This window comes from Corylus avellana, chromosome ca3, assembly GCF_901000735.1.
Source record: "Corylus avellana chromosome ca3, CavTom2PMs-1.0".
In the NCBI taxonomy this organism is placed as follows: Eukaryota; Viridiplantae; Streptophyta; class Magnoliopsida; order Fagales; family Betulaceae; genus Corylus; species Corylus avellana.
The window spans coordinates 6,906,917-6,916,256 of record NC_081543.1 but is presented as its reverse complement, the minus strand read 5'-3'; the positions used below and the strand labels follow the sequence as shown (position 1 = coordinate 6,916,256).

General features: G+C 37.0%; 1 protein-coding gene across 1 annotated transcript; it reads right to left on the bottom strand.

Annotated features, from left to right (window-relative positions):
* Positions 1 to 6,349: 6,349 nt before the first annotated feature.
* Positions 6,350 to 9,282, bottom strand: LOC132176481 (protein NUCLEAR FUSION DEFECTIVE 4-like). Its single transcript, XM_059588706.1, has 2 exons — positions 8,811 to 9,282; positions 6,350 to 8,547 (listed from the first exon to the last, which is right to left on the bottom strand). The coding sequence occupies exons 1-2, from the start codon at positions 9,261 to 9,263 to the stop codon at positions 7,372 to 7,374; spliced, it is 1,629 nt and encodes a 542-aa protein (XP_059444689.1). The 5' UTR covers positions 9,264 to 9,282; the 3' UTR covers positions 6,350 to 7,371.
* Between the last annotated feature and the right edge of the window lie 58 nt (positions 9,283 to 9,340).

The following is a 9,340-nucleotide window of genomic DNA, read 5'->3' as shown; positions in this document are numbered from 1 at the left end:
GAAAAGTTGAAAACCAGTTGAACAAGTGGGGAGGGAGGGTAGGTTTGATGGGGGAGGGGGAGGAAAGGCGGGATTGGGAAACCAGAGCGGTTTCGTCAAAAACGTTGTCGAGTTGTGATTGGGTGGAGGCACTGTGCTGCACTCATTTTACTAGATTTGTCTCCATGTCTCCATCGCTTTTCTCTCTCTCTGTCTGGCGTTGGAAGCCACATGTATTGCCCATTGGGTCCCCTGACCATGTTCGTACGATGTTAATAGTGTGTTTTTGCGTTGTGGGGAGGGTGTACGGACGGGAGACTTTTTTTGTTTTGCTTTTGCTTTGCTTGGCCTTCTTTTACATTACACTGTTGAAGTGCTCGGGAGCTTTAACTTTTTTGTATGTGTGTTTAAATGGTTTAAAAGTGTTTTTAATATTTAAAAAATTTGTTTAAAAAAATATATATTTGTTTGGTAAAAAAAATTTAAAGCGTTTTTAATGGTTAAAAAACTTAAAAATAGCTAAAATGCACTTTTGGTAAAAGCTTAAAAATGAAACTTTTGCTCAAAAGTGTTTTTTGACTTAAAATTAGATCTATTTTTCAAACGCAATCTCAAACAGGTTCTAACATTCAAAAAATTTGTTTGAAAAAAAAAAGTACTCGTTTGGTAAAAAAATTAAAAGTGCTTTTAAAAGTCCAAAAAAATTAAAAATGGTTCAAATATACTTTTGACAAAAGCTTAAAAATAAAGCTTTTGTCAAAAAAACGCTTTTTGACTTAAAAACTCTATTTTTCAAACACAACTCTAAACACTTTTTTTTTAATTTATTTTTATTTATTTATTTGGTTTTGTGAAATATTAGGGACCAATATTTTCCTTTGACTGATGGATCAATTGTCACATACATGAGATCATTTGTCCGGGGGGGAAAAGATCATGCCTGCAGCTAACGTAGGAACTTGGAACTGCATGGAATCTAGCTGTTCCTTCATGTTGTGGGAGTGGGACCTAGTTGCCAGTTACGGGTTGTGGTCGACGTATATATGTATATATATATGTTACATTATAATATGTGAGTGTACCAAATGTGAAATACATGAAACCCTAATTAAGAAAAGATCATGGCCTCTAACGTAAGAACTAGCTAGGAACTGCATGGGATACCATGTGGGAAAAACAAAAACAAAACAAAAGGGGTTACATTACATTGGCTCTGTTTGTCATTCGCCTTAAAAAAGGAAGTCACATGCAACTGTAACAGATCTGATTGACGTGGAAAAAAAAAAAAAAAGTAAGAATATTTTGTATGAAAAAAGTGAAAATTTTTTGTTTTATAATAATTTTTTTATTTGAATAATAATAAAAAGTAATTGATGTGATGTAAAAAGTAAGAATATCAAAAATTAATTTTAAGATGAATAGTATAAGGTCTTTTTTTTTTTTTGCCATTTGCGAACGGAGCCAATGAATTAGGGGATGTCTTATATGTAAATTTAACATCTCATCAAACGTCTTGTACATCAAGATCAGTAATAGTACTCTAATTTGAAAATCCTTAACTATCAAATTTTACTCGCTACAGAAAATATAACCTCGAGTTGCTAGCTATATATAAAATTTTATTCACTACAAAAAAATTTGAAGTGAATGGTTGGTGCAAAAAAAGACAGGTTACCCAAAAATGGTAAGATTTGTTGGTTAGTCTTTCTTCCTAAAACGTGCATCATTGTCGGTGGGTATTTGGACCCTATTTGAGCAATAATATATAGTTGAAAATAGCACTAATACTTGAGGGGGGAGTCTAGATTAGTCTTGCCTTTACTTGGGGATTAATTAGCTAGATATCCTATCATGCTCACTCCTGTTTTCAGTTCTTTTGCGTGAGTTGTCACCTTGTCTAACCACTCCTCACCAGTCATCACAAACAAATTGGTATTTATCAATCACATCCTTACCTCTTTAATTATGTACCGAAACATCGGAAGTGAGAAGTTAGAATTGAGAATGACAATTCTTAAAATAATTCTTGGTAATTCCCAACTTCGCCTCGTGAAACCCGAAAGCTTGTGGAAACTATATATGAGCTTCGGGTATTTATCTTCGGTTGACACGGATTGTCCATCTAACCACTAAGATGCGGTACAATTCGTCTTCGATAGGTATAAAATTCCTTAATAGGTTACATACAATCAATGAATAAGTATAACCTATCTTCGGTTAGTACGAACTGTCTACCTAAATTATACTAAACTAGGGTGTAGTACAATCCGTCTTCTCTAGGCATGGCTTATCTAATCTTATTGATCATGTGTCAGTTAAAACCGTTGTATAACAATCATTCATATAATTAGGGGTAGGCAGATTAACCGATTACCGACTTTAACCGAACCGATATTAACCATAACCGATAGTTATCGGTCGGTTAAAAATTTTTTATCGAAAAACCGATATGATTGATATGACCGATAAGCTATTTTAATTTTTAATTTTTTAGAATTTTATATTTATTATTGTAGTGGATCAATATAAACATAATTTTTTTTTTTTTTTAAAAAAAAAAAAGCTTCAATAAGGTATTTTAGCCAAAAATATACTATAAAATAACTAATTTTTAATAAGCTATTTTAGGCTTTAGCCCAACAAAACGTATTTGGACCTCCAAAACAATTAATTTTTTGTCCAATTAGCAACCAGTAAAAGCCCAATAAAAAGCCCACAAAAGCCCAAACCGATTTAACTGACCGGTTAACCGATTACCAATATGACCGATAATTTTCGGTTAACACTTCTTATCGGTCGGTAATCGGTTAGGATTTGGTTAACCGATAGCTTATCGGTTAACCGACCGATAAGCCCATTAACCGGTCCTAACTGACCGATACCCAGCCCTACATATAATCACAGAAAATATGAAGAATTGAGTTCAATTAATATAAAAAACATTATAAGACAGGATAAGAATTTTATAATAATTGAATATAAACATTAAGATCAATTCTTACAATTATACAACCATCATGCACATCGAAAAACCTAAATTAAAATACAATTAAATCATTGTTACTTGAAAATGGCTACATCAATGCCCTATTATGAATTTAGTTGCTCATTTAGTGTTGGGATGACCTTCTGCCATGATCTTCTCCTCTTCAACTTGTCAAGCCTCCAAGAAGATAATTTCTGTTTAAAACTAAGCACACCTCTCATCAAGGTTTAGAGGCCTATTTATAGAGTGTAAAACAAACCCTAGAAGCCCTAGAAATCCCAGAAAAATCGTAATTCAATCTCCTAGTTAAATTAGGGAGCAATCCTAGTACAAATCGGAATAAAATTCGTCCAGAGTTGTGTTATTATATTGCGGGATGATTTTAGCATAGCAAACGTCCAAATTAAGAAAATCTTATTTCCTAACGATTTGTACTATTTTGAATTAGCTTTCCAATCCGATACTTGAGCAAAAAGTTATGGTCAAAATACTAAGACATGTGCAGAATCCAAATCTGAATCCAATTCAATTTTAACTCCAATTAGAGAAATTCTAATTTAATAATTTCCTTTATTTGATTAAATTTAACCACATCATATATGCTCTCTATTATGATTGGTTAGGCTTAATCACATCTTCTAGGTCTTCTCAAAGTGTGCTATAAGCCCAAAATCAATAGAATTAATTGCATCTTTCCTTAAGAACCTGAAAACACAAAAATACACAAAATCAAATAAATAACAGTGCTAAGGAATTAACATATGTGAGTTAAGTGGCTTGAATGTGCAACATTTGACGCTTATTAACAACAATGGAGAAAACAAACCTGGATGGAAATCATGTATCTTGATGGAGTGAGGTTCGAGTGCACAGAGCTTACGCTTGAACCTATGAAGCTGACTCATCTTGTCAAAATATATGGGATCCGCCAAGTCAATGAAATCCACATCCTTGATGTGCTCAGTGTTCTCTGACCCTTAAGTTTAAATTTGAAGCATCAATCTTTTCTTTTCTTGGAACAAAGAGAATAAATTTTACCTATAGAAATATAATTCATAATGTTCGCAAATCGAGGTAGATCACTCTAAGTATTCTCAAATAGTTCCTTATCTAGAAGGAAATCATAAACTGGAATAAAATGAGGAGAATACTCGAGGAATTTTTCTACCTCGGTGGTCTCTTTTTGCTCTTCCAGACTACTCTCCTAGCCTCTTGGTAAGTTATAAGCAATAATGACCAGGAGAGTGTCATCTGTCCCAAAAAATGAAGATTTCAGATTACCTAGAATAGGGGCTCGGGGCTCATATAGCTTCTCAAGAATAGGAGTGGTTGATGAAGGGGCCTCAGTGTTCACTTTCTTGCCTTTTGCTCAATGAAGATCCTGTGAGGCCTTAATTGCTCCTCCTTCCTCTCTTCCACGTGATTTTCGACCACTTCTCCACTCCTCCGTGTGGTGATAGTTTGCTCATGATAAGAAGTACTCACATCCACCATGTAGTGTCCCTTAGGATTGGCTACCGGCTGGCTTGAAAGCTCTCATTCTTCTCTCCTATTGAGGGTATTGACGATTTGTTCGATGTGAGCTTCTATCTTGGCGATGAATTGAGAGTGAGAGTGCATCAGTTGATCATTGGCCTCCAGTCTGTAATACATTTTCTTCAAAGTCAGAACTTTTCGAAGGAGGTGGCTTGGCCTGATACTGCTGTTGTGGAGCTGATTGATATTGAGAAGAATACTAGGATTGATCATTGAACTGCGGATATGCTTGATGGTGTAATTTATGAAATTGTGGAGCATAATTTCCAGGAGCTTGAGCTTGCCACGAGAGATTAGAATGGCTGCTCCATGCCGAGTTATATGAATCAGAATAAGGGTCATTCCTCGGTCTAGAGAACAATGTGTTCATATGCTCATAATAATAGTTAAAAAATTGTTTAGTAGTAGGACAATCTCTAACATAGTGATAAGGACTATAGCAATATGAACATGGTCTATGTGGTGTTAGAATGTCTCCTCATATGAACTAAACTAACCAAAAAAAAAAAAAAACTTACAAACGGCCCGAAAGAGGCTGCAGTTGGAAATTTAGAGCTGAAACCAGGCAAGTTGCCGTAGGTGCGTTGGATCGCATTAGAGGGTGCGCTCATGCGCATTGCCGATTCTGGGTTCGTCTGCAGGCTGGCTGTGCTTGAGCACAAAGGTGCTGGGGCTCCTGCGCAGCTACAGGCCTAAGTGAAAAAATAAAAAATAAAAAAAAAATAATTAGAAAATAAAGGAAGACCAGAAATAATTAAGCTAAATTTAATCTTTAAAACTTAATAATGCAACCGTTAAGCAGTCTCCAGCAACGGCGCCAAAAATTGATATGGTCTTTTTATGTGCAAAAATATCAATAATAAAAATAAGCACTCGCAATAAAATGAATCATTATGGGATAGGGCTATATTGAGGGTGTCGAACCTCAAAGACTGTACAAGCGTTGTGGACTCATGTGGGTCCCACACAAATTCAATGTTGGATCTTTTTTCTTTCTTTTCTTACAACAAATAATTACAAAACAATCTTCAACCTAGTGAGGCATAAAATCTACGAATATATTTGGGAACTGCAAGGAGTACAATCACTTTTATTATAATCACTTTAAAAATTTTAAATTTAATTGTTTAGTAGATAATATAATAAGTGTCACGTGTACTTACGAACTGATGTGACAATCTCATATTAGCTGCAATCAAATTTAATTGTCTAATAATTGGTGTGGCAAATGATACGTAAACCATCACGTCAATTTGTAATACACTTATAATAAAAGTAATAGCAAGTACCCTACCCCTACTAGCACGAACAGATTTAACTTCATTATGTCAATACAACCATATTTATGCATCAATGCATGGTTATGTAATTTTAATAATATATTAAAACTTAAAATCCCTTTATAATTTTAATAAGTCTAGAAGTATTCTTCGTCCTCTCAAACCTCTATGAAATTGTGGGCAATCTAGTCTACATAAATTTGGGGTGTCTGGCAAAGGGCTTGAAAAAGGAAGTTGACCGAAACTGTAACAGATTTGATTGATGTGAGAGAAAAAGTAAAAATGTTTTGTATAAAAAAGTAAAAAAAATTGTTTTGTAGTTATTTTTTTATTTGAATAGTAGTAAAAAGTAAGAATGTTGAAGTTGATTTTGTGAGAAATTTTTTAGGTTTTTGGGTCCTGTTCGGCCCACTCCTTGTTTTTTATTGTTTATTCTTGGTGCTTACATGGCTTAATCCAGGCCATTTATTTTGAATGAACGGCCTGAATGGAAGGAATTGTAAGCCTTGCAATTCTAAGGAATTGCATAGACTTAATCCATGATGCATTAATTTCCCCAGAAATCATACACTAATTTGCATATAACCCTTCAACCTTTTGGTTCTCAGTAGCCCTTCAGTCTTTCCTTCACTTTTTGAAGAAGCAAAACGCGAGCATGATAACAGGTAAATAATGGGGTATGCACAAATCAGAAACATAAAAAATGTAGCTTTACATTCAATCTTAGAAACTATATATTATTTAAGCAATTTGGGAAGCATGAAAAAATGAGTACCAAGCGAAACAAATAAACAATACTAGATTTATAAAAGAACAGACTCGCCTGGTTTCTTCACCCCCTTGGCTTCTTTTGATGCCTTCATCATGACCCAAACAATCAGTGCATTCATCATGTTTCACATGCTGGGTGGTTTCTATCCTGTTTTTCTCATAAGTTGTTTTCCAACTCGGCAACTTCAACCAATGTGAGTTCTGAAATTTCATCTACGAGCCCAGAGACACGCTCAGTTGGAGGACGGCAAACTCGGTTGTAATTCTAGATTTACAAGGTATCGTTTTATAAATCATCTCTCCTTTGTTGTTTTGGGGATTCATGTTAGGTTGATTTTTTATTGAAAGACTATCATATAAACCTAGAGATGGCCTCAATTTTAAGAATAAGGGATTTACCATCTGGAAAACCCCTTGCTTCCCTTGTGGTATATCACTAAATCCCAAAATCCCATTGACCTAATTAATGAGTTCCCTCAAAGTTTCTGTTGACCTGCAAAGAAAGAGGAGTATTCTTTGATCTATTTTCACTTCTACCTATGAAGCCCTCCTATGAAATGCTTTTTTGCCCAGAGCTGATCCTAGCATTCAGATAGGATATTTCACTATGAATATACATTTCAACAAAGATGAAAATGACAGAGTTGACTTCCTCTTCTCCCTAGATAGTGTAGGTAAGCTTTCACACACAGACAAATAGAGAAGACAGTGATAAACATATGTCGTAAGAAGCAGCTCGAGAGAGAGCATTTCGGCATTTACCTCACTGAACAGAAAAACCTTCATGAGACCGTCACAGTAATTGGCAGTCTCAACACTTCACTCCCTCAGAGAATTTAGCAGTCTTCTGTGTATAACCTGAATATAGAAACTTTTGGTCCGAAAGTACAACCCCATGGCAGCAAGAGACCCCAAAAGGGTAGCAGATGCCATGATAACAAAAGATAGCACGAAGCAGTGAGTTCCAGTGCATGTGTGGCCTTCTGCTGATGCTTCCTTGTCATAAATATACCCAATAACACTCACAGAAAATATATAAGATCCAACAGGACTTGCTATGGTAATTGTATTGAATATGGTACCCATATGTACCACACCAAATATCTCGGAAGTGATTGTAGGCATTAAGGACCATTGTGAACCATAACAAACACCAATCAATACTGAACCAGCATACAGAGCACCAGGCAAACCAGAAGCAATCACCACATGACCAATGCTCATGGTTGCTTGAGTGATGACCATGAACAACGGCCTTGCCCATCCTCTCGCGTGTAGGAAATAATCTGATACATAGCCAGCTCCAAAACGGCCAAGAAAATTCCAGATGCTCCACAAAGAGACCAAAGTACTTATCTCGAACCTGGTATAACCAAGAGATCCTCCTATCTGGGAGATGTTATTCACTGTGGCAAGTCCTGAGCCCATACCACATGCCATGGCAAGAAACAAAAGCCAGAAGTCTATGGTGTGCATGGCTTGCAACAGATTCACATTTTCTTCTGCTTGCAAAGTCCTATTATCCTTGCTATCCATCTCTTGATCAGTACTGCTGGGCAAATGGTGATACCCAGCAGAATCATGTCTCACATGTATCTGCTCAGCATCCAGTTGGTTGGGATCATCCATTAGTTGCTCCCTCTCCCTATCAGAATCCCTTTCATGGGCTCTAATTGCTATGCAAAAAGGTGAGGCAAGCAACAGCATGAGCAGGACAAATGTGACGACACGTACCCACAATTGAAAAGTAAGAACGTTCTCTAATATTATAACAACCATAAGATAAGCAGCGACAACCAGAGCAATCAACGAGAAACAATCCAGGTTCTTCTTTTCATGCCCTACATTTGTGTCGTGAATTCTCACAAACCACATGAGCAACAAAGTATTGATAGTAGGCAAAAGAGCCAGCATCAGAAGATAGGATGTAGGCTCGTTGTTGAATATTGTCTCATATACCTGAACTAAAATGGCTCCACTCAAACCAAGAAAACCCTAGCAACAGAAAAGATAAATTTCAGCATCCGTACTTAATCATGATAATCAAATGAATAAATACCAAGCTCAAACAGTAGCAAGGACCAATCCCACTACCAAAAAACCCCCAATTCTTATATCAATGAACACAAATTTTGCTTCTCAGACATATTCTATAGACATCTACTAAATTATCAACGACACAAACTCTGATCATCACGAAAAAAGCATAAACCTCACACCATTCAAAAGCTTTCACACTAAAAATAAAATAAACGTACCTTCATAATTCCAACTATAGTGCCACTGTAATTAGGAAAGTTGCGTACACCAGTGACCACATTGCAAGTGTTAAAGAAGGGCGAGGCGTGGGCCGCAACCAACATGAAGAAGCACATGGCCGGAACTGGCGGTCGGGGTATCAGTCCGACGACGGAGGCCCACATGAGGAAGAAGCCCAGGAAGCTCTGGGCAGCGCCCGCCAGGAGGACCACCCAAGGCCCAGAACGGCGGCGCCGATCCCCTGCGGCGGCGGAGTAGAGGAGACCGGCGAGGATGCCGACATTGGCCCCGATGTCCTTGAAGACGGACACGGTGTCGAGCGTGGTTTGGTCGTAGCCCTGGCTTGATTTGAGCGCCGAGGAGTAGATGGAGAAGGTGTAGAGGGAGCCGCTGGTGCACTGAATCCATATGCTGGCTACGGTGGAGACCCATTTGGTGTCGAGCTGATCCATTTCTTGTCGGTTGATTCAATTTCAAGGATTTGTTCGTTTGGTCAAATGCTTGTAGTCCACAGGTGTCAACCCTTAGT

Bases quoted from the DNA above. Each gene is read 5' to 3' on its own strand.
- LOC132176481 (XM_059588706.1), bottom strand. From the start codon at position 9,263: ATGGATCAGCTCGACACCAAATGGGTCTCCACCGTAGCCAGCATATGG. The intron at 8,548-8,810 runs GTACGTTTATTT...TTCTGTTGCTAG, and splicing joins CTATAGTTGGAATTATGAAG to GGTTTTCTTGGTTTGAGTGG.